Here is a 26,417-nt window from a genome sequence, read left to right as displayed (position 1 = left end):
TCCCTCATTCTTCTAAATTCCCATGAGTATAGCCACATTTTTTTTTGTAACACGGATGTCATTCCTTCTACTTCACAATGTTCCTCGAAAATGCCCTGGGCCATCCTATTATGTTAAAGATATTATAAAGATGTATTTTTTTTTCTGAGAATGTTGCTGTGTATTTTCGTAGCAATGAAAACCAGATCTTCATGTTGACAATAATTCTCTCAGTTAACAGAGTCAAGGGGCAATACGAAGTGCAGGAGAAAAGTGAAAGGGAATTGGTTTGAGATTCCTCCTTTGAGATCTCCGGTCAACGTAAATGTAGGTGAAATATTATGCCTACATAATAAAGGAGGTACCACAAATTAGGAGCTGCAGCACAAAGCTTCCATGAGTTGGAATGTGTTATTATCAGGAATTGCGGCCAATGTAATATTCCCTTTTTGCAGGGTGAACCCAGTTTAGAACTGCAGAGCACAGAAAGAGGCCATTCATCCTATCAAACCTGTGTTAGAGCTATCCAACGGATTACACTTCTCAGTATTCAACCTGATTATCTTTTGGAAATTATTAATAAATCAGACTGCATCATCTTGTGATGCCATGCGGTTCAGCTCAAAAATTACTATATAAAGAGAGTCTCATTTTACCGTTTTATCCTAAAAGAAAGTTGTGCTTCCACACTTTATTTCTGTGGCCACTGTAAAATACTATTAGCATGATGTATTAAAACAGTCTAATTAATTGAAATTTGTAACTAACACACTTCTGATGATTGTTTGTCACAAATCACACGACACCAGGCTGTAGTCCAACAGGTTTATTTGAAATCACAAGTTTTCGAAGCGCTGCTCCTTCATCAGATGAAGTCGGCAGTGCTCTGAAAGCTTGTGATTTCAAATAAACCTGCTAGACTTTAACCTGGTGTTGTGTGACTTCTGACTTTGTCCATCCCAGTGCAACACCGGCACCTCCACATCCTGGTTATTGCTGATTATAGCAGTGTGCATTTTTGTTACAACATTCAGATGACTTTTGAAACTTAAAGCCTGTTTTGTTTAACAGTTTATTAATGTAACCCAACACACAGGTTCATTAAAATGGTATCATCAATTGGTGTTTGTCACTGTATTTCTCAGAAATGTCGCTCCTTGCTGTCAGTAGGCTCAGCTGGATTTTATTTTAAATGGGTGCCCCCTAGGGACCCACCTGCTTGCCAGCGGAAATGCTTCCTCGTTATTTATCTTCTCCCGGGATGGTTGATTTGGTATAGAGAGAGATGCTGACTGCAGGAGTTAAATTTCCTATATCAACTCAGTTCAGCACAAAGGTTCCACCTTCTCAACCTCTCCCCTCACCTGAGGTATGGTGACCCTCAGATTATAGCACTACCAGTCATCTCCCTCTAAAGAGAAAGCAGCCCCTACAGTCCTCTGGAATTCCGGCCACTATATCACTATGGCAACTCCTACTGCTCCATCCAGGATTGTGAACACCTCTGTACCATCTCCCTTTCACCCCTCTTTTCTCAGGAGGGAATAACCCTTGTCAATTGACGTGACTGAACTCCCACATTCCTGCTCCAAATCTGGTCTAAGATCTTTGCAACATCCATAAACAGACAGGACTGAACGCAATGTTGCAGTGAGGTTTTGATGCGTGCTTACACTGCAGCGAGCTCTCTTACAGGTGCACTAATTAATAAAAGAAATTGTTATCCAACACATTATCAACTGCTTCAGGGACTCAGAATAGGACTGGAAATTTGCTGCAGCATTAGGAGACCGAAAAAACTCAGGCTGGAAGCTGCACTGACAGTCAGCAGGTCTATTTTGGTGCAAATACATTTGTACATTTCTTGAATTCAATTTTTCAATCCATTATTCAGAGACGTGAGCAAATAGCTCCACCACTGGTGTGATCAAACTGAACTGTGGCCAAATTCATTGCAAATTAAATTACTAAAAGGGGTTGATGACTCACCAGCTCCTTTTTAACTTCTAATCTCTCCTTCAACTTGAGGTGGGCCGATACCTGTAAAAAAATTATTAAATAGAAAAGGACGTGATTACACTGGAAGGGGTTGCAGAAGAGATTCACCAGGATATTGCTTGAAATGGAGCATTTCAGTGACGAAGAGAGGCTGGATAAGCTCAGGTTGTACAGTCATAAAGTTGTACAGCACAGAAGCAGACCCTTCGGTCTAACTTGTCCATGCTGACCTGATTTCTAAATTAATCTGGTCCCATTTGCCAGCATTTGGCCCATATCCCTCTAAACCCTTCCTATTCACGTCCCAATCCAGATGCCTTTCAAATGTAATTGTCCCAGCCTCCACCACTTCCTCCGGCAGCTCATTCCATACTTGCCCCACCCTCTGCATGAAAAAGTTGCCCCTGAGGTCCCTTTTAAATCTTTCCCATCTCACCTTAAACCTACGCCTTCTAGTTTTGGACTCCCCCACCCTGGGAAAAAGATCTCAGCTATTCATCTTATCCATGCCCCACAAGATTTTAAAAACGTGTTTAAAATCAGCCCTCAGCCTCTGATGCTCCAGGGAAAACAGCCCCAGCTTACTCAACCTTTCCCTACAGCTCAAACCCTCTAACAGTGGTAACATCCTTGTAAATCTTTTCTAAACCCTTTCAAGTTTCGTAACATCCTTCCTACAGCAGGTTGTTTTATTTGAAGCAGATAAGGCTGTGGGGGGCCTGATAGGAGCTGTTTAATACGAGCAGCATGGACTGGATGGATAGAAAGTAATCTTTTCCCTGAATCGAAGGGTCAATAACAATGAGACTTAACTTTGGTGAAAGGCAGGTTTAGAGAGGACTTAAGGAAAAACTTTTTCTTTCAATGGATGGAGGGAATCTGGAACAAACTACTTGGGAGAGGAGTGTATGCAAGTAACCTCACAACTTTTCAAAAGTACTTGAGAATTGTCATAACATTCAAGGCTAAAGTGGGATAGTGTCGATTTAATAGTAATGACCTGATAGGTCAAAGGGTGCCAGAAGTTTGCATATTAGAACGGAAATCAGATGACTTGCTTTAATCTTTAAATCTGAATCAAACCCAAATTATCTGAGCATTTAAAGCCCTTTGCTGATAGGTACAGCAGCGCACCTTAGGAAAATCATTTCAATTGTAGCAATTATACTCTGAGACAGAACAAACACCATACAGAGGTAAGGGCAACCATTTTCTTTCTTTGCTGTTTAAGATGTAACCAGAATTCCTTTAATTCAATTGTGGCTTCATCAAGTACAATTATTCAATGGTCAATTGCTTCTTCCATCAATAATCTATGTTTTCTCACAGCAGAACACTTGGGTTTTCCTAAACTGGCATTTCCAAAGCATCTTATAATGTTAATTAACTTCCTTCAGTTTGAGAAGGTGTTGGAATCCAGCACAGCAACAGCTCAGACGTGATTGTGGCTTGAAAAGATGTAATGAAGAAGGCTAATCGGTTTGCTGTCCTTCATTTAGAGAGGAATTAAACATAAAAGTAAAGCTTTAATTACACAGGGCATTGGTGAGACCACATCTTCAATGCCGTGTGAAGATTCGCTCCGCTTATTTAAGGAGGGATGAGAATGTGTGGAGGGGCTTCACTAGACTGATACCTGGAGTGAGTGCGTTGTCCTATGAGGAATGGTTGGGCAAGCTGAGCATGCTTCATTGGAATTTTGAAGAGTGAGGGGCGCCTTGAGTGAAATGTTTCAACTCCTGAATGGGCTTGACAAGGTCAAGGCAAAAAGGATGTTTCCTCTTGTGGGTCAGTCCAGAAATAAGGGACCCTGTTTGAAAGATAGAGGTCATGTTGAATTGAATTGAATTGAATTAGCTTTATTGGTGGGGTAGGGATGGAAGTTAGATGGACCTCAGGACAAGAGTAGAAGTTTGGCACAACATTGTGGGCCGAAAAGCCTGTACTGTGCCGTATTGTTCTCTGTTCTCTACGTCCTATTGTCATGTACACTCAAATAAGTACAGCAACAAGTTTATAAGTTGCCACCTACAGCACCATGTGTAGGTACAAATTCAGTACAATCCTTAGTTACAGGGTAAAGAAAAATAGAAAAAAATGTACATTACAGCTATACACATCACTGCCAGAAATCAGAAAACAGGAAGTAAAGTTAAAAAGACAAACATCAATCTCTCTCCAAAGGCTCTCTGCAGCAAACCAGTGCAGGGGAGGCGGTGGTTCCACACCATCTGTCTGCTGGCTTCTGTCACACTCAGCAAACAGGCACTAGCTACCCTAAAGGAAATGTTCAGAGAGCTAGGGCTTTTCTCTTTAGAATGACGAAGGATAAGAGGTGGAATGCACCTCCTCCCATCCACCCTCCTGCAAAAATTCCATCCCCTATTCCCAATTCCTCCGCCTCCGCCGCATCTGCTCCCACGATAAGACATTCCACTCCCGCACATCCCAGATGTCCAAGTTCTTTAAGGACCGCAACTTTCCCCCCACAGTGATCCAGCACACCCTTGACCGCGTCTCCCGTATTTCCCGCAACATATCCCTCACACCCCGCCCCCGCCACAACCGCCCGAAGAGGATCCCCCTCATTCTCACACACCACCCCACCAACCTCCGGATACAACGCATCATCCTCCGACACTTCCGCCATCTACAATCCGACCCCACCACCCAAGACATTTTTCCATCCCCACCCCTGTCTGCTTTCCGGAGAGACCACTCTCTCCGTGACTCCCTTGTTCGCTCCACACTGCCCTCCAACCCCACCACACCCGGCACCTTCCCCTGAAACCGCAGGAAATGCTACACTTGCCCCCACACCTCCTCCCTCACCCCTATCCCAGGCCCCAAGATGACATTCCACATTAAGCAGAGGTTCACCTGCACATCTGCCAATGTGGTATACTGCATCCATTGTACCCGGTGTGGCTTCCTCTACATTGGGGAAACCAAGCGGAGGCTTGGAGACCGCTTTGCAGAACACCTCCGCTCAGATCGCAACAAACAACTGCACCTCCCAGTCGCAAACCATTTCCACTCCCCCTCCCATTCTCTAGATGACATGTCCATCATGGGCCTCCTGCACTGCCACAATGATGCCACCCGAAGGTTGCAGGAACAGCAACTCATATTCCGCCTGGGAACCCTGCAGCCATATGGTATCAATGTGGAGTTCACCAGTTTCAAAATCTCCCCTTCCCCTACTGCATCCCTAAACCAGCCCAGTTCGTCCCCTCCCCCCAATGTACCACACAACCAGCCCAGCTCTTCCCCCCCACCCACTGCATCCCAAAACCAGTCCAACCTGTCTCTGCCTCCCTGACCTGTTCTTCCTCTCACCCATCCCTTCCTCCCACCCCAAGCCGCACCCCCATCTACCTACTAACCTCATCCCACCTCCTTGACCTGTCCGTCTTCCCTGGACTGACCTATCCCCTCCCTACCTCCCCACCTATCTTCTTTACTCTCCATCTTCGGTCCGCCTCCCCCTCTCTCCCTATTTATTCCAGTTCCCTCTCCCCCTCCCCCTCTCTGATGAAGGGTCTAGGCCCGAAATGTCAGCTTTTGTGCTCCTGAGATGTTGCTTGGCCTGCTGTGTTCATGCACCTTCACACTTTGTTATCTTGGATTCTCCAGCATCTGCAATTCCGAATATCCCTGTGCTGGTATGAGTTACTTCTCAAATGCAAAGACTTCAGCGATGTCGTTACCCACAGCAGCCATCCTGCTTAAGGAGCAAAATTAAATGCAACAAATAATCATGTGTTTTCAGGAGTTGGTTAAAGAAGGAATGTTGACCAAGGTAGACGGAGACTCCATGCAGCGAAACATGTCCTTCAACCTCCTCCAGAGCAAGCAGACTGGATGCAGGTTTTGAGAGTACAGCACCAACTTCCAAACAGAACCAGTGTTAGCTAAGATAATGCACCGAAGCCCACTGTTTTCAGCCTCAAAAAGGAGGCAGGGTCAGATAAAGCAAGTTGACACATGTGCGAAGATACAGTTTATATGTAGGACATTTGGCTGACCTTGCAATGGAACATGAATCAAGATGTGCTCCTGTTGCGCTTGAACTATTCAACTTTAAGTGCTGGAGGCCAGATCTGGAGTGCGAGAAGATCTGGAGCTCAGGTTTCAACTGGCTTTGTATTTTTTTCCCACCCAGCAGCTCTTTGCAGAAGGGTTTTACTCGTGTCCCTTTGCGTCCTGCTCAGACTATGCATTCTTTCCCTTTTTGTCTTTGAAAAATTTGTTAAAGCAGGGGTTTCATTTCAACACGTTACTGCTTGTTCTGGCTCAACTTCAAAACTAATTAATCCTGTGAAACTGGCAAACAACAGTGCAAGGAAACAAAACCAGCAGGTGGGTCTGCAAGTTGGGGAAGCTGAATACTTACACGCTGATCTCTTTCACAAACAGTTCCACGGACATTCACTCCCTCCACCAACATGTTCAGTAGCAGTCGCTTGTGCCATCTACAAGATGCACTGCAGAAATTCACCCAGGGTCCACAGGCAACACCTTCCAAACTCATGACCACTTCCATCTCGAAGGACAAGGGTGGTAGATACATGGAGACACCAGCCCCTGCAAATTCCCCTCCAAGGCATTCATCACCCTGACTTGGAAGCTTATCACCATTCCTTCATGGTCACTGGATCAAAATCCTGAATTCTTTCCCTACTGGCACTGTGGATTTACCAACACCAAACAGTTAGCAGTGGTTCAAGAAGGCAGCTCACCTCCACCTTCTCCAGGACAACTACGGATGGGTAATGAATGCTGGCCCAGCCAGCGATGCACAGGTCCTACAAGTGTAAGGGCATCAACAGCATTGCGGACCCCCACCATCCAGCCGTAGTTTTAACTGTTACCCTGTGAACTGTTTTGCAATACTACTCCCCAGATCAGCCAAACAAGGATCGCACAATGAAGCAGTCAATGTCACAACTGCTTCAACATTTCATTGGCCACTCAAAACCTCACGTTCCAACCACAAACCATGGAGATATTGTTTGGCAAAATGGGTTAGATGCTTGCCTTTCAACCCCTAAGGTCTGGGTTCAAATCCCACTCAGGAGGTCCCATACAGCTTTTTGTGTTGGCTTCAAGTACCCAGGCAGAACAAGTTGAACAAATCTGGGTACAGGTTTACAGGACAAAACCGTCTCCATTTACATACCAGCATACAAGAAAATCCAGTGATTGCCGCCAATGTGAAATTATACTCCTTTATGAGGTGTGCAGCAGAGATCCTGTTATCACCAGTTTCCCACTGATGCTGAAGATAAAAATGGTCCTGAATGGACCTCCCAGCATTAATGAAGTCCAGCTTTATGGCAGAGCAGAGCAAGTGTGGCTTTGCAACCAAGTCACTTTTTGCTAGTTCTGACCCAGACTGCTGATGTTTTCTGCTGAGACAGGAAGATATAGTGTTCAGGGATGTGTAGGTTATCAGGGGATGGGTCAGGGTGGCATGCTCTGCGGGTCGGTGTGGACTTGTTGGGCTGAAGGGCCTGTTTCCACGCTGTAGGGATTCTGCGATCTATGATCTATAAGTCATAGGAGCAGGAGTAGGCCATTCAGTCCACCAAGTGCACGTCACCATTCAATGAGGTTGTGGCTGATTTAATACTCCACAACTCCACTTTCCTGTGTTATCCCCATAACTCCTGAGTCTTTTTTAAGTGATTATTTAACTTCATTGTGCAAACAAAAGCGAGCTCTGCAAACAGGGGAACAAAGTATAGGAGGAGCAAAACATTCAAATGAGAATTAAGTCAGGAGTAATTTGGCAGGTCAGGCAGGGGTCTGGCTGGATCAAGGGCAGCGTACCTTAAAATGTTAACTCTCTGCTTTCTCTCTCTACTGATGGTGCCAGATCTGCTGAGTTTCTCCAGCACTTCCTGCTTTTGTTTCACACTTCCAGCATCCACCTGTTTTATTTCAGGTGCAGCATTTGTTCTACACCTGGTTCGATATTGCTCTCATATTACTTTAATTGAGAATAAGCTCGGATGCAGTGTAAAACGAACGTTACTCCTGCTCATGAGTATTCAGAAGTGAGTTAAATTAAAATTGTTCCTATTGGTAATTCCCAATGGGATAGGTCCTTTCTCCTCTGCCAATGTATCAAATTTAAAATTCTCATGCTGGGGTTCAAATCCCCTAGCTGACACGCCTCACTCTCCGTGCACACTTCCAAGAGCTCCGAATTATCTTGTCAAATTCATTCATTCCACCATCAGTGGCCCCGCCTTCAGCAGATCCAAAACTCTGGAATTTCCTCTCTAAACCTCTCCACCTCGCCCCTTTTTCCTTAAAACCTATAAATTCATCAAAGCTTTCGGTCACCCATCCCCGCCTTCCCTCGGCCCAGCATCAATTCTTTTGTCTGCTTTGTTTCTGTCAAGCGTTCTGGTACACTAAAAATGCCACATAATCGCAAGTTGCTGTTGTTGTGGGTCAGAAGGGAAGTGGTGTGTCTTAGCTGAACACATACCATCATGGCTTCCAGTACAGTGAGGTGTGGGAGAAGCATGTCATCTTGCATGATGTAACAGGACATCTTCCTGAAAGTTCGCAGATCCCGAGGCTGCCCATTCACCAGGATCTGACCTTTCATTCCGGTTTTCCTAGAAGTAATAGGAAGTAAATTTTTCTAAATGGTAATTCCCATGAATATTTACAGAACAGAAACAGGCCATTCATCAACAGTTCCATGCTGGCATTTATGCCCCTCATCAGCTTCCTCCCAGTGTAAAGCCACCAATACCTTTTTCTCTTCTCTTTCTTGTGTTAATCATATTTTTACTTCAAAACATTTACACTATTCACTTCAAGTAGTTTTTTTATTATAGCAGGTTTTGCATTCTGACCATTTGCTCTGTAAAGAGAAGTGTTTTGTTTCCCTGAATTCATGATTGGATTTATTTGTGACTAACTTGTTCTGTGGGTTGCTAGATCTGAGGGTGATTGTTTGCTGAGTGAGATTGACTCCAGGGGCCTTTAATAAAAGCAGTTGGGACCCTGCTGCAGAAGTCCTGTCCTCATTTCTGGAATTTCAGGAGGGGGATCACACAGAACTCAGCAGTACCATTTCAAATAAAACTTATTTTCACTGTCCCTTAACCCGAAGTTGAAACAGATGGAGAAGAGCAAATGCTCTTGAAAAGTGGGCAAAGTCTATGGAACTATTAAAATCTCCAGCTCTTTAAACTTGAAAGGAAAACTTCATCTGCCAGAGAGAGTAAAAATAGAACACAGATGTTGCAGGAGTTCAATAATTGATAGGCCATCTAGTGTAGCCTTGGAAAAATGAATTACCATTTGTTCCCATGGTTTCCAAAAACTTCACTGCAGACATTTGTCAAGGTTTGCTATTATAGCTGAGTCCATTATGATGACTGACTGAGTTCTAAAACACTTACCCCAGCAAAGTGGCTGCATTCACATTTTGATTGACAATTATAACAGACTATTCAATGATTAGTCGTCTTTCATATTATAGTGATTTGAACGAGGTTGGCCACATGGGTCTTGCTGAGTATGAGATTCCTGATTGGGCTAATCAGCGAGTCCTGGCTAACAAATATAAACAGAAGTCTCAGAGAGTCTCCTATCTCTAGGGACTGGCTCAGACCAAGTGGGTCAGAGTCCAAGTACTGTGTACATGTAAATAAAGGGGTACTGGCCTCCATAGAGTTATTTCACATATATTTACTGAATATAAGTTTATTTGATTTAATAATAGGTTGATGATGGGGTGAGTTTAAAATCTTTGAATAGGTTATGTAAGACTCTTCCTGTTTTGGAGCTCTCTTCGACTGCTAGAAGCATTTTTTTCCCAATCTCTACATGGTTCTTGGGGAGCACAACTAATGGGTTCAAGATGAGTGGCTGTGGAGATGGTAATACAGGACATTGAAGTCATGAGATGGCATGGAATAGGAAGGGGGTGACATGGGGAGGTGTGGAATTGTGAACTTAACAGCTCTTTTAAAAACTGCACTGAAGTCTCAGAGAGCCAGGGAAGGTCTCCTAGCATGTACAGTAGTGATCACTGGCTGCTGTTCCCAAGTATTAAGAATCAGAGAATCCATACAGAGCAGATTCAGTCTAGACTGCTCCACCCCTTCTACCCACCCTAGACCCATAAGAGGGTATTACCCCATAACTAATTCACCTAACCTGCACACCTTTGGACTCAGAGGGGAAACCAGGCAGAAACCCACACAGACGCGGAGAGAAAACAGTAACTACACAACTGGCCACCCAAGACTGCAGTTGAACCCGGATCCCTGGCACTGTGAAGCAGCAGTCCTCACCATTGTACCACTGTGCCGCCCTAATTCTACGGCTCTATCTTGGATCCACCTGAGATTTTAAAGGCATCAAGAAATTTTTGGAGAAAGCGGGACTACAACATAATCATATTGAATGGCAGAGCAGGCTCAAAGTGCCAAAATGATTTACTCCTGCCTCAAGTTTCTATGTTTATCTTGCCTCTGGGATCCGACATGGGCTGCCGATAGCATTGTGGTAGCAGGACACAGCCTTTCTCCACGACATTACAATCCAATACATTGGTACAGCTTTAGTTGTATTGTAAGTGAAATTTGAAATCAGTTATAGTTTGGATTTTAACATGAATTCTACAATCATTAGTAATGGGATCATTCATGATCTACATGACAGCAATAAAGTTTTCTGTTTTCCCTCAGTTCGAAGAGATTGTCAGTGCAAGGATCAATTGTAATGATAATCTATCACTTTTGTGACTCACCTATATCCTGCCAGAATGTTCATGAAGGTTGACTTTCCAGCGCCTGAAGGACCCATAATCCCAATTAGCTCTCGACTGCAGAACTTTCCGGACAGACATTTTAACAGAGTCTTGTATCCTAGGAGGCAAAGTTGAATATGTGTGACAAGAGCTTGGTATTTACTGGATTGGATAGCATTTTAGCATTTCATTCCTCCACCTCTAGGATGCTTATTTGAATTCAGACTCGAGGAGAGTTATACGGTCCTATATAACAACAAGAGCTGACCAAGCTCATTCTGGACGCTTGTCACTACACCCCTAGAACACAACACTGCCATTAATTGTCATTAGATTGTCAATAAAATTCGAGTAGGGAATACAGTGGAAAACAGAAAAGTCAGACTGGTGAAATGGGTAATTTTTTTTTCCTGAGGTTGAGGGTAAAGCACATCATTGATGCAGAGTAGAACAGCCAATATTATGTGTGACAGTATATTTGTGAACAGCAGTGGGTAGCCTTTATATTTTTGAGTCCGAAGGTTTTGGATTTACTGCCTCTGCTCCCCCATACTCATGCACAAAATTTAGATGAGCACCCTAGTGTAGTTCCAAGAGAGTGCAGTATTTTTGAAGATGCTATATTTTGGATGAGACATTAAACAGAGGCTTGGTCAGTTCTCTTGTGAGAGTGAGAAGGCTACAATGAATTGACAATTTATTCTGGCTTTACCAACAATGCCCACAGCCAATGAACAAATGGAACAAAAAACTTTTTCAAAGAACAACTGAGAGGTTCACCCCATTAGTGTGGCCAATATCTGTCCCTCAACTAAACTCGAAGTACTGCAAATGCAGGAAATCTGAAATAAGAGCTGGGGAAATTCAGAGGGTCTAGCAGCATCTCTGGAGAGACAAAGTTAATATTTTCAGTCCGATATGCGAACCCCCGCCTTCTGAGTAACATTCACACGAAAAGTCACCTGATATTTTGATTTATCTCTCAATCATCTCAGTAAAATGCATATAATTTTACTGTTTGTGGCACCTTGCTGAGCACAATTTGATTCACATTCCCTACACTGCAACAGTGATGACTTTTCAGACATACTTAATGGTCTATAAAGTGCTCAGTGGCATTAAGGTTTTGAAAGGTCGGCTTTTCTTTTCCTTTATCAATATTTTATTGCATTCTACTGCCTTGGCATTATTTAAATTTAAATTTCTTCAAATAAGCTTTGGCCAAGAATTCAGTCCAGATCAAAGATGTGCTGACTCCAGTTTACTCATCCCAATGTAGAGGCAAAAGGGTTTTTAGTTTACAAATGCATCTTTGTGTTGGCGCAGGCCTGATGGGCCAAAGGGACCTGTTCCTGTTCTGCAGTGTTCTTTGTCCAGTGCTTCCCGTTTGAGCATGTAAGATGGGTTCATAACTGAAGTAGCTTCACTCACAGTTCCTGTGCTTTGACCCATTAACCAACCACAGTGCAAAGGAACACTTCCTCCTGGAATCTCCCCAAATTTCCCATTCATAACTCGAAGCTCTGACCTCTATGGTAATCATATTGCACATACAGAAAGGCATTATTTGTTTTTAAAGACATTTCAATACTCCCCACTTGCCTGGATGAGTATAGCCCCAACAACACTCAAGAAGCTTGACACCATCCAGGGCAAACCAGCTGCTTGACTGGCACCATAGCCACAAGCACTCACTCCCTCCAGCACTGACGCTCAGTAGCAGCAATGTGTAATATCCACAAAAAGTACTGACGAAATTCACTAAAGGTCTACAGAAAGCATTTCCCAAACCCACAACCACTTCCATCTAGAAGGACAAGGGCAGTAGATATATGCGAACACCACCACCTTCAAGTTCCCCTCCAAGTCACACACCATCCTGACTTGGAAAAATATCACCATTCCTTCACTGTTACTGGGTCTAAATCCTGGAATTCCCTCCCTAATAGCATTGTGGGTCAACCCAGAGGAGGAGGGCTGCAACAGTTTAAAAATGCAGCTCACCACCACCTTCTCAAGGGCAACTAGGGATGGGCAAAAAATGCTGGCCAGCCAGCGATGCCCACATCCCACAAAATGAATAGATAAAACAAATTCACTATTGTCAATGTATGAACACCTGTGTTTTAGATCCTTGATGAGTACAACGCCACACAAATAACTTTAGTGGGCAGGTTACTGCTGAACTTTGCATGCATCATGCCACTGTTTCCATTAGCACAGGTCACTTTACCTCAAATAATATGAATCTTGCTCACCAGGAATCACAGTGTTCTTTTTTCTTCCTTGTAGACATATGCACAACTCTTCTCAGGTAAAATTCTGTGTTGCTGCTGCAACAAAGACCCCCAATCTTCAGGAGAGCAGTGCACTCTACTTTTGAAGACCAGGTTTATAGCCTGTTCACACAGCTCTGTACCAAAACCTCCCAGGCAGCTGGATTCCTTGGAGCACTTACAAAGTGAGCGTGGTCCTTAGTCACTGAGACCCTTTGTGGAGCTGCCACCTGTTAAACTTGGTCAATTTGGGGACATTGCTTAAATCGATTTAGCCGAATTGAATAAGGAGAGATCGGTGATCTTATGGCCATCTCCAAGCCATACGATTTGGTTTCAAGTAACAATCCAGGGCTTGGAGCTTAAGAGAAATGCATTCATAATGTGGTCAAAACAGTATCAATTTGTACAGTGTTCCAACTGAGCTCAAAGATGGGTGACAAGGGCACTAGGGATGACTGGTCTGCACGCATAGCAAAGAGAATGGGAGTCTCATCTTCACTAATTATTTTTCTAAATTACATACTATATGCAAAAGTTTCAGCTGAGATATTCAAGAGGATTTTCAATGATTATTTGGACAGAAATGGGATTATTTTCTATTCATTCACAGGATGTCAGTGCTACTGGCCAGACCAGCATTTATTGCACATCCCTAATTGCTCAGAGGGCAGTTAAAAGTCAATGACATTGTTGTAGGTCTGGAATCATGTGCAGGCTAGACCAGGTGAGGATGGCAGATTTCCTTCTCTGAAGGACATTAGTGAACTAGATGGTTTCCTCCTGATAATGGGTTCACGGCCATCGTTTGACTGTTAATTCCATATTTTTATTGAATTCAAATTCCACCATCTGCCACGGGGGGATTTGAACACTGGTGTCCAAAACATTACTGGGTCTCTGTATTAATAATCGAGTGATGATACCACTAGGCCATTGCCTCCCATTTCAGGTTGTAGAGATGTGGGGAAAAGCCAAGACTTTGGCACTATGTAATAGAACTAGTGCAGGTGCAATGACCCAAGTGGATTCTTTCTACATCACAACAATTCTATAACACTGTTTTTGTTGCCACAGAAACTTAGTGTTATAGAATCCTTACGGTGCAGAAAGAGGCCATTTGACCCATCAAGTCTACTCCAACCCTCTGGATAGCAGCCCACTCAGACCCAGCCTACACAATCTACCATGGCCAATCCACCCAAACTACACATCTTTGCACTGTGGGAGGAAACCACACAGACACAGGGAGAACATGCAGACTCCAAACACACAGTCACCCACGGCTAGAATTGAACCTGAATCCCTGGCACTATGAGGCAGCAACACTAACCAGTGAGCCACCCTGCCATGATCATGCTGCCAATGGCATGGGGTTTGATTTCCTTTCTGGTTTGGGTTTGATTCTACTTCCTTGCCCTACATGTGCTGTTTTGGATTACAGTTGCCTTTAGGTCAAGCCAATATAAGAGTGAGATGGGGCAGCTTTGATCAGCTCAGTTAGCTATATAGCTAGCAGGTAGTTCAGAATAGAACACAGAACAATACAGCACAGAACAGGACCTTCAGCCCACGATGTTGTGCCGACCATTGATCCTCATGTATGCACCCTCAAATTTCTGTGACCATATGCATGTCCAGCAGTCTCTTAAATGTCCCCAATGACCTCGCTTCCACAACTGCTGCTGGCAACGCATTCCATGCTCTCACAACTCTCTGTGTAAAGAACCTGCCTCTGACATCCCCTCTATACTTTCCTCCAACCAGCTTAAAACTATGACCCCTCGTGTTAGCCATTTTAGCCCTGGGAAATAGTCTCTGGCTATCAACTCTATCTATGCCTCTCATTATCCTGTATACCTCAATTAGGTCCCGTCTCCTCCTCCTTTTCTCCAATGAAAAAAGTCCGAGCTCAGTCAACCTCTCTTCGTAAGATAAGCCCTCCAGTCCAGGCAGCATCCTGGTAAACCTCCTCTGAACCCTCTCCAAAGCATCCACATCTTTCCTATAATAGAGCGACCAGAACTGGACGCAGTATTCCAAGTGCGGTCTAACCAAAGTTTTATAGAGCTGCAACAAGATCTCACGACTCTTAAACTCAATCCCCCTGTTAATGAAAGCCAAAACGCCATATGCTTTCTTAACAACCCTGTCCAGTTGGGTGGCCATTTTAAGGGATCTATGTATCTGTACACCAAGATCCCTCTGTTCCTCCACACTGCCAAGAATCCTATGCTTGATCCTGTACTCAGCTTTCAAATTCGACCTTCCAAAATGCATCACCTCGCATTTACCCAGGTTGAGCTCCATCTGCCACCTCTCAGCCCATCTCTGCATCCTGTCAATGTCCCGCTGCAGCCTACAACAGCACATTTTTAATTCTCTTTCCAGGTGAGGTAGACCTGGGACCTGCCTCATTGACCTACTCCCCCGAGAATGGAAGGAAATGGCAAAGCTCCCAAGAAAATGGCACAGGCTGAAGGATCAACAGACAGTGAGTGAATGACCTGCTTTCAGGCAGAGCATATTGTCAATGTCCTTTGTTTCAAAAGAATTTATGGAGTTTGGGCACAATGATACCACATCAAATCATATCAAGCTCGTGAACTTTGGCCAGTCAGCTTTTGGTATACTATGACTTTCTGTGATGAATGGGTACCACACGCATTGGATCAGACTACTTACCCCAAACAAAATTTTGCTTTAAGTATGTCAGGTTTCATTTGAGATTTTGCAGTTGTTACAGCACCCCAAGAACTGGTTCTTAATTGGGCTTATTTTCACCCAAAAGTTAAACAAGGAAATGTTGGCATGCTGGGATAGCAGACAGAAAGTGGTGGTTTCTAATGCTGCAATCTGTAAATAAATATATTATTGTGAACGGCTGGTGCGGACTTGATGGGCTGAAGGGCCACTTCTCCATTGTATGATTCTATAATTCAATGAACGTTAATAGTCTCATACCAACTAGCTTGGGATCAAATGATCTTATCCTGCTGTAACCACATGCCCAATAACACAGTTTATGACACTAACACAGGGTGAATAGCCAAGGTAATTTTCCCAGGGTAGGGGGACCCAAAACTTGACGACATGGGTTTAAGGTGAGATGGGAAAGATTTAAGAGAGACCTAAGGGGCAACACTTCCACGAAGAAGCTGGGGCAATTTTGGAATGAGCTGCCAGAGGAAGTAGTGGAGGCTAGTACAATTGCAACATTTAAAAGGCATCTCAATATGTGCGTAAAAAGGAAGGGTTTAGAGGGACGTGGGCCAAATGCTGGCAAATAAAACTAGATTCATTTAGGATAGCTGGTGGGCATGGACAAGTTGGGCTAAAGGGTCTCTTTCCAAGCTGTCTCCATTAGCAGAGTACGCAAGGCAGATGCATTACATCTCAACCAAAGGATTAATACGGGCATCACATCATTGTACATTTTATATTTGATGTAATCAAGATGAAACTGACCCAGGGCATTTGTAAAGATAATAAAATGAGAGGCTGGATGAACACAGCAGGCCCAACAGCATCTCAGGAGCACAAAAGCTGACGTTTCGGGCCTAGACCAGCTCTGATGAAGGGTCTAGGCCCGAAACGTCAGCTTTTGTGCTCCTGAGATGCTGCTTGGCCTGCTGTGTTCATCCAGCACCACACTTTGTTATCTCGGATTCTCCAGCACCTGCAGTTCCCATTATCACAGGGCATTTGTAAAGTTTCCCAAACAATTTTGATGACGCTGATACCCATATTAAGTGACTTTGCCAATGTGAGATGAAAAACTGAAATGCAGTCACTCACACATCGCACAGAAGTTAATCACACATTAACCTATTTTCATACTACATACCCAACTACCTTTTGAGCTGGGAATAGACATGTTGATAAAAAGAGAGAAGAAATGCTTTACCTCAAAAGAGCAATATATTTTTAAGTTATACTTTCTATTTGTGTACAGAGTGATGGTACGACGAATGGGCTATTGACTTTTTAAATCGATTTCTGATTTTAATGTCCAAGACATGCATGAACTAAAACGGTTGAGAAAATAGAAGAGTACTGACTTAAAAATAGCTGCAGTGATCACCTGACCATAGATAGAGCCAAGTTTCAAGAAATAAATACAGAAGAAGCCGTCAGAAAAGCAATTCATATTTTTAATCAGAAGAGATTGAAACCAGTCAGATGTAAAGCAATTTTTTATTTCCTGCTAAATTTACACCTTTATAAGAAGCTTACATTTTGGAGATTTAAAAAAAAAATTGCCTACGATTATCCAGCTTGAAAGCAAGGAACTAATACATTGGGGAAGAAAGGAAAGCACACATGCCAACTATTTTATTGGGCAGTGCAGAGGTGGATGATTTGTGGCTGGATATGGAAAAGCCACCCCGACCCCCACCTTTCCTTTAGCTTCTTGAAAACAAAGCTCTTGGTGATGTTGAAAACTGGAAGAAAATATCCGAATACTGAGCAGCTAAAGAGATCTGCAACGTTCAGAGCTCTCATTGATGCAGGACATGCCTAGATAATCATGGTCTCAGAATAAAACCCAATACTTCCAGAGCACTAGAAAGGACATGTATTCTTTTATCTTTCTTTTTATACCAGTTATTATCTCCTGTTTAGATTTACACTCATATTTGATGTCATGTCTTTGCTATTTTCTTCTGCTTCATCATAAAATCAGTTTTCCTTTCCCTCAAGAACTTGGCTCCTTATTTGTTCTTGGTGAGCTAGTAAGCTACATTTTAATGTACTTGCAAGTTACGAAGCAGATTAAGGGCTGAATCTTTCCAGACGCGAGACAATGTGGACAATGTTCGTCAGTTGGGAAAAATATGGCAAGATTATAAAAATGAGATTCTCAACATCCGAGCGAAAAAAAATGTTGATTTTGCAACCGAGTTTCAAAGTCCTTAGTTGAGTCAAGGGAGATGGTCCTTGATCGGGGTTGTAACTCAAGGGCAGTATCTAATATGAGGGGTTTGGACTCTCTCGAAGACTCAAATCCAGAGGCAGAGCTCTGTGTCACTCCAAACTTGACAATAGGCCATGGTCATTTCTAAAGGTACACTGGAACCAGTCTTGTGATAGACATTCAGGGAGCTGCACAGAGCTCAGTCAAAGGCCCAGCCACTCAACAGTTGGGGATACCTGCCCAGGTTGGTCAGGGAGTGGAACAAGGCAGTCAGCTCAATGCAAGTGCTGGGGAGCTTTGAGGGCCCCTGCTGTGCTCAGCAAGTTGGGGAACTCGATTCTCAGGGTTTGGAGGGATTTTACCACTCAAGTTGGGTAGGGAGGTGGGTGGTGTGATTGTACACTGGAAGACAGGGTCACTGTGGGAGTGGAGTTCATCGACAGTCACAATTCCCCTGGTATTCATGTGGGGGTAGTGGAACACAACAGCTATTCTGACTTAGCTGTCGGGCTGGTGCTCAGAGAGTAATATAAATCAAAGGTGTATGGTGGCACTTGTTAGATCAGCGCTGATGAGCTCCATAATGAGTGTAAGGAACATGGAGGGTGTTGTTGGGGGTGGGGGGGGGGGTGGTATTGCTGAGCCTATAACTCACTCAACGCATGGGCTTACCTTGTGAGTGATGTGAGCCTCCAACTGTGCTAACCAGGTACTTTGTGCAGGTTGAAATGATCTGTAATCACAGTACCTTGCATGTGAATTGTCTGCAATCTCCAACAACATGCTGCACAAATGCTGGTCACATTCTGATTATGTTATTGGTCATTTCTCATTGATCTGAGCCAATTCTGGGAAGCAGAAACAATTACAGGTCACCTTAAAAGTGACACATGTGGGTCACTATTCACAAAAACACTCCAAAATCCCCTAGGCTGTGCAAGGGGACAGAGCTGATTCCCCTCACCTTGAACTGTATATATTCACTAAGATGAACTTTCACACAATGGTTCTTTGTTTGAATGGTGAACAGGGGTGGAGGTATAAAGGACAGGGTACCAGTAATCACACAGCATTTACAATCTCCTACTCTGCTTACATCTAACCCATAAATACATCAGGGCTTTTACCAACACAGTCAGTGCCACATGACACCATAACCGTTTCATTTTGACAAGGCCACGACCGCAGCGTGGTGCAGTAGGCTTTGACATCATTGCTGGCTTCCCAAGGGACAGACGAGGTGAAGGCCTGTGGTATTATTGCCGGACTGTTAATCCAGACACCCCGATAATGTTCTGGGGACCTGGGTTCAAATCCCACCATGGCAGATAGTGGAATGTGAACTCACAAAACATCTGGAATTAACAGTCCAAATGACGACCATGAATCCGTTGTCAACTGTTGGAAAAACCCATCTGGCTCACTCATGCCCTTTAGGGAAGGAAACTGCCATCCTTACCTGGTCTTGCCAACATGTGACTCCAGACCCACAGCAATGTGGTTGACTCTTAGATGCTCTCTTGGCAATTACGGATGGGCAATGAATGCTGCCTGGCCAGCAACGCTCTCATCCCATGAATGAATAAAGAAAAGAACTATCCAACTGTATACATGTCACATGGAGAGGGCCATATCATACTGCAGCTGAATTTAGCAACAGAAAAGGATTCCACACCAATTTGCAAGTTGTGTGACAGATTATTGCTACAACATCCCAGAACCCTGCACTTGGAACATTTGAATGGAGAAATAACAGGCTTAGCATGTCAGAATTGGCAAGTTTTTGTACGTTACTGACGGCCATGTGTGTAAAAGTGTGCATAGTCAGAGCACAGCAGTCTCCTTATGGAGGCATTGGGCTCCGTTGTTGGGAAGGTTGGGCTGCATCAGGACCAGGCCCTTTGCCCTAGCCCCTGATGTAAGATGGAGCACAGGGAGGTGTTGGCCTCGTGATATCATTACTAGGCTATTAGTCCTAAAGCCCTAGGTTCAAATCCTGCCAGGGCATATGGTGAAATTTGGAATCAATCTAGAATTAAGAATCTAATAATGACCACAAAACCATTGTCAATTGTTGGGGAGAAAAGCCAATTTGGTTCATTAATCCCCCTGGTCTGGCCTATACGTGACTCCAAACCCAAAGCCATGTGGCTGACTCTTAAATGCCCTTTGTGCGATTAGGGATAGGCTACAAATGCTGGCCTGGCCTCTGACACTAACATCATGTGACTGATCACAAAAAAAGTGGGTTGTACCTGCCTTTGAGCAGAAAACTGAGGATGGGCATCAGTCACCTGGAGTCACTGATTCAAAATAATGAGCTTAAGTGGATTAGAAAAAGTACATTATTATTTAATTATGGAAGGTTGTTAAGATGTGGGCATGTTACCTGAAGGGACGGTGGACTTAGACCTCTAGGAATATTCACAAAGGCAACCTGACGTGTATTTAAATAAAGAGACAAGGTGCAGGGGAAAATGTGGGATGTGGGGCCAAATTGGACAGGGTTGTCCAACAGCTGGTACAGTCCAATAGACAGACTGGCTTCCTTCAATACTATAAGGCTCTATGATTGCAGGGATTGATGATATAAAGTAGACCAGATGGTAATCAAGGGCACTGTTCAGCAATTACTCTCCTGTACTTAATGAAAAAGTATCATTCTGCCGAATTGTAAATGGACAACAAATTTCTCATCAAGGCTGAGGTCTTTCTAGGAATAGGAGGGTTGTTAATGGCTCAATGGAGACGTAATAGGCTTGGCATGTCAGAACTGGCAATGATTTGTACAACACTGATGAGTGGGTTCATTACTGACCCATGCAAAAGAACAGAAAATATATCTGAATAAAAGATTTCCAGGCTACATAATTGAGTTGATCGCTGACTGACTACATGATAAAGAAGTCCTATTATTTATATGTCCTTGTTTGAGAGTCACCTTCATCGTCCCAATTGTTTGATGAGCTCTCCAAACACGGGACGTGTTTTTTATGACACCGATAGTGTTTACAGTCAGGCAGTTCTGCCTCAAGGATTGGCACTTGACCGCAAATTTCAGCTTTTGTGATTAATATCGAACTGGAACAAAGAGCTTCAAGCTCTCAACTTTCCATTAGCCAAATGGAATGCAGTTTAAGCACTACGTTGTAAATACAGAATAGGAAATCTAAGCGTAGCAGTGAGGCTTTACTGACCAATGCTCTCTCTGATGACTTGTATTAATGCCTTGTCTTTCTCTCGAATGGGAGATGGAGTTGGGGGTGGGGTGGGGGAGACAATAAGAGAGAAACCAAACAGATACAAACACAGGTAGAACCCTCTGACCTTTCTGGTGGCAGGCTTGGAGTCAGACAGGCTCTTCATTGGGTGGGATGTACCTGAACCAGAATTAACTTTTGGGCAGGTATGCTCATGGTCCAGTTTCCTTAAATCTCTTATTAATAGCCACTTAAGGAGATCAGACCACCCCCTCTGGGTCTAACCCAGCCATAAGCGAGATCTATTACCATGCAATGGACATGGCTGAGGACAACATACATCTCAGGATGGGGTGAGGGTCTCTTCAAAGGCACCCCTGTACACAACTGAAGGACTCAATGCATCAGAAAGGGGGGGGGGGGAGGCATTGAGACTTATGCTCTGGCCTTGCTACTGAACCCACTGTCCCCATTGCACTGACATCCCCAGTGCACCAGACTTCCCCTCCCACCTTTCACCCACAATAATACTTAGCTGTGATCTGGGTCGTACCACAGTCCTGACACTATGGACGCTGTACTTCCAACAACTGCCACCGCCTCCCCCTTGATGCCACTGAGTGCCAGAACCACCTGCCCTCTAATTGGACGGGGACTATCAGGAGGTGAGACCCCTGCCCCTGGGGTTTGATTTCAGGGGAAAGCGTGCCCTACTCACTTATAGTTTTGTGGGCCTCTGGAGATGAGAAAACAGGCATTTCTCATTGGGCTAGTCAGCCAAAAAAATGGAGAGCCTCAACAAGATTCTAGCCCTGCCGTGAGAATGGACAGAAGTCACCAACAGGTCAGTTGGAAAGTTGTGTTTGAGAAGACGGATTGGGGGAAATGGGGAATTCGAGCATCAAGGCAATTGAAGGCTCAGTATCACCAATACATACAAAGAGAGGGAGCCTACTAGTGTTCACAGACAATAATCTGAAGTCATTGTTGTTTGTCTTTTTAAGAAAGGGATAATCCAGAAAATTGTAGGCCTTTCATCAGTGGTAGGGAAATTATTGGAGAAGGTTCTTGAGGAGATGATTTACTCACGTTTGGAGAACAGTCTCATTTGGGATAGTCAAGCGTGGCTTTGTGTAGGGAATGTCTTGTCTCATAAATTTGATTGAGTTTTTTGAAGAAGTGACAAAGATGATTGATGAGGCTTGGGCAGTGGATGTTGTAGGGCAGTGAATGGTGGCTACATGGACTTTACTGAAGTGTTTGACAAGGTCCCTCATGATAGGCTGGTGGTAGAAAATCAAGTCACATGGGATCCACAATGAGTTGATAAGTTGGACATAAAATTGGCTTGGTCATAGATGACAGAGGGTGGTTTTCTGACTGGAAGCTTGACATGAGTGCTGTTAAGCAAGAATCAGTGGTAGGACGTCTGCTGTTTGTAATGTATATAAATAGTTTGGATAAAAATGTAGGTGCTCTGATTGTTTAAGTTTGCAGATGAGACAGAAATTGGTTGAGTTGTAGATAGTGAGGAAGGTTGCCAAGGAATACAGCAGGATATAGATCAGCTAGAAAATTTGGCGAAGAAATGACAGGTGGAGTTTAATTTGGATAAGTGTGAGGTGATGCATTTTGGGAAGTTAAATGCAAGAGGAAAATGTACAGTAAATGGCAAGGCCCTTAGGGCCATTGATATACAGAGGGATCTTGAGGTGCGGTCCATTTCTCCCTGAAAGTAGCCAGGACGAGGTGGTAAAGAAGGTGAACAGCATGTTTGCTTTCTCTAGGTACAGCATTAGTTCGCAAGTTACGTTCCAGCTCTACTAAAGCCTTTAGTTAGACTACATTTCAAGGATTGTATGCATTTCTGGTCACCACACAATAGGAAGGATGTGGAGGCTTTGGAGAGGGTGCAAGAGAGGTTTACCATGATATTTTCATGATATTACCATGATATCCCACTATCACTTTTACCATGATATTGCCTGGATTGGAGTGTATTAGCTATAAGGAGAGGTTGGACAAACTTAGATTGTTTTCACTAGAGCAGAGGCTGTGGGCTGGCATACACAAGTATATAAATTATGAGAGGCATCGATTGGGTGGCTATTGGAATCTTTTTGCCAGAGGGAAAATGTCAAATACTAAGGGTCATAGGTTTAAATTGAGGGGGAAAGTTTAAAGGAGACATGTAAGGCATGTTTTGTTTTAAAACACAGAGGGTGGTACATGCCTGGATCATGCTGCCAGGGGAGGAAGCAGAACCAGACACGATTGCAGTGTTTTAAGGGGCATGTAGGCAGACACATGAATAGGCAGGGAATAGAGGGATACGGACCATGTACAAGCACATAGGATTCATTTAGAATGGCATGATGGTTGGCACAGGTATAGTGGGCTGAACAGCCTGCTCCTGTACTGTACTGTTCTCTGTTCAAAAACTGAAGGACTGCACAGAAGTGGAACTGGTATGAGGCTGGAGGAAGAAGCAGTTTAAAAATCAGAGAAGATTTTACAAGTTAATCCTCTGGCAGACAGCAGGTTTTTGCAGGAGGAACAATGGGCGAGTGTGATTTAGTGTAGACAGAATCCAGACAATAGAGTATTGAACAAGTCAGTAATAAAGAATGGTGCTGGATGCGAGTGCCTGTGAAACAAAAGGAATGATCCAAACGTTATGCGGAGAATGCATTCTGGTTCACATTCAGTAGAGGGAAAGGTGACAATGAGAAGGAATTCAGGTTCCCTCAGGTCAAGGTGGATTTGGGCAGTATTCTTAACTTCTGCTGTTCCAAATGAGAATAACAGACACTTAGCAAACTTAAACTATGAGGAGGAAAGAGGAGTCCACTGGCTCAGCCAATACCTAACAACCAACACCAGTGGCAATACTATGCTAATAATCCTCTTTCACCTCTACAGTCAATTCTTCAATTCTAGTCTCCCTGCTATTGGAAGCATGTTGTTAGACTTGAAAGGATCCAGAAAAGATTTACAAGGGTGTTGCCAGGGTTGGAGGGTTTGAGTTATACAGAGGGGCTGATTAGGCTGGAGCTCTTTTCACTGGAGGCTGAGGGATGACCCAATAAGAGATTTATAAAGTCATGAGGGGCATGGATAGGGTGAATAGCCAAGGTCTTTTTCCCCAGGATAGGGGAGTCCAAAACTAGAGGGCATAGGTTTAAGGTGCGAGGGGAAAGATTTAACAGGGATCTAACGGGCAACCTTCACATCCAGAGGTGGTGCATGTATGTAATGAGATGCCTGAGGAAGTGGTGGAGGGGGGTACAATTACAGCATTTAAAAGGCATCTGAGATAGCAAAGTGTGAAGCTGGATGAACACAGCAGGCCAAGCAGCATCTCAGGAGCACAAAAGCTGACGTTTCGGGCCTAGACACTTCAGAGAATGAAGAAGGGTCTAGGCCCGAAACGTCAGCTTTTGTGCTCCCGAGATGCTGCTTGGGCTCCTGTGTTCATCCAGTTCCACACTTTGCTATCTTGGATTCTCCAGCATCTGCAGTTCCCATTATCTCTTTAAAAGACATCTGGGTGGGTACACAAACAGGGAGGGTTTAGAGGGATACGGGCCAAATGCTGGCAAATGGGACTAGATTAATTTAGGATATCTGGTCGGCATTGACGAGTTGGACAGAAGGGTCTGTTTCTGAGCTGTATATCTCTATGACTCTACACAGTGCAAGAACAATCCTAATGCATCTTCCTCAGGGTACTGCAATCAAAATAATTGCAGAGAAATATTTATTCTACACATTTAAAGCAACATCAAATGCAACTTCACAGGCTTTAACTTTCTTTTAACACCGAGGTGTCTTTTAGCATCTGCTACAGGACATAAAATCTTTCTTTATGGGATATGGGCATCAATGACCAGGCCAGCATTTGTTACCCATCCCTAACTGCCCTTGACTTGAGTGGCTCACTCAGCCATTTTAGAGGGCAGGCAGCACTCAACCATAGTGCTGTGGGTTTGGAGTTGCATGTAGGCCAGAATGGGTAAAGACAGCAGATTTCTGCCCCAAAGGGCATTAGTGAGCCAGAAGGTTTTTATAACAATGATGGCTTCCCGAACATCACCAACACCTAACTTTCTATTCCAGATTTAAGCTTGCACCCGTTTTCCCAGAGTGTTAGCCTGAGCCCTTGGATTAATAGGTCCAGTGACATTAACACAAAAGCGCCCCCCTGTCTAACCTGGTACTGGAGTGGTTCATTGTCCATTACAAACCACCTTACTTGTTTGTCCTACAAGAGTGGGTTTTCACAGTACTGCTTACAGGCAGGCAACATCTGCAGCGTTATTGTGATGTGCTGTTGCAGACTTAATTTGTTCCTTTAACAGTCACTTCTCAAAAAACAAAATGCCTTTTAACAGCCATTTTGAAAGACAAAACGCCTGTTAACTGCAGCTGACTCCAAATTGCCCAGAGAGTTTGAAGGGGAATTGGATGGGCTTCCACGTTTCAATCTGTAGGTCAAGGATGTCCTTCATTTGACTTAAAGCTTCTTTCACATCTGCAACAAAAGGTGGCATTTTAACGACTGATCTCTCGAGGTTTGAACGTCGGTTGTAAACAGAAGACCTCAGGATTTTATGTGTCTTAGGGAGAGTTAGCGATTACATTGCCGTATAATGAGAGGTGTGTTATGCTGTATAGTGCACAATGTATGAGTCTATAACAAACAAAAAGACCATGTTCCATTCTCATTGAATGGCTGTTACAGAAACAGTCACAGATAATGAGAGCTCAACTCATTTGAGTCACAAATTAGAACCTTGGGTGAAATTCCGGCCATTATTCAGTGATTAATAAGGTGAATACTTAGATTACAGATATTGTGATTCCTGCTACTGTTGTGAGGAGTATCTTTGTGCATTAGAATAATTTGCTGGTTGCTTTGCTGATTTACAGTGGCATCTAATCCTCCTCAAGCAACACCTTAATTTTGAAATTCTTAACCTTATTCTTAAATCCTTCCTTGGCTGTGCCCCTCCCCATCTCTGTAATCTCCTCAAAAACTTCAGAGATATTGCACAGTTCTAATTCTAGCCTCTTTACTAAACCCGATTTCCACTACTGTACCATTGGTGGCCATGCTTTCCATTGCCTAGGCTACAAAGTTCTAGGATACCCTTCCTCCTCGTCTCTACCTTCCTACCTCAGCTTACTCTGTGAAAACACGCAATAAAACCTAACTGGCTCCTCATATGGCTTGCTATTTAAAAGATATTGTTTGAATA

General features: G+C 43.8%; 1 protein-coding gene across 3 annotated transcripts in view; it reads right to left on the bottom strand.

Moving 5' to 3' along the window:
- Positions 1 to 26,417, bottom strand: part of abcg4a (ATP-binding cassette, sub-family G (WHITE), member 4a) — a 150,464-nt gene that overhangs the window by 38,212 nt on the left and 85,835 nt on the right. For all 3 annotated transcript variants that reach the window (XM_048562133.2, XM_048562134.2, XM_048562135.2), the window contains 3 exons: positions 10,763 to 10,880; positions 8,480 to 8,612; positions 1,969 to 2,019 (listed from right to left, as the gene is read on the bottom strand). In XM_048562133.2, the coding sequence (XP_048418090.1) occupies positions 1,969 to 2,019; positions 8,480 to 8,612; positions 10,763 to 10,880 (302 nt within the window). The remainder of the gene's footprint in view (positions 1 to 1,968; positions 2,020 to 8,479; positions 8,613 to 10,762; positions 10,881 to 26,417) is intronic.

The sequence above is a fragment of the Stegostoma tigrinum genome, chromosome 32, assembly GCF_030684315.1.
Source record: "Stegostoma tigrinum isolate sSteTig4 chromosome 32, sSteTig4.hap1, whole genome shotgun sequence".
In the NCBI taxonomy this organism is placed as follows: Eukaryota; Metazoa; Chordata; class Chondrichthyes; order Orectolobiformes; family Stegostomatidae; genus Stegostoma; species Stegostoma tigrinum.
Note: the sequence above shows the minus strand (reverse complement) of the source record. Positions and strands in the feature narration are given on the sequence as shown.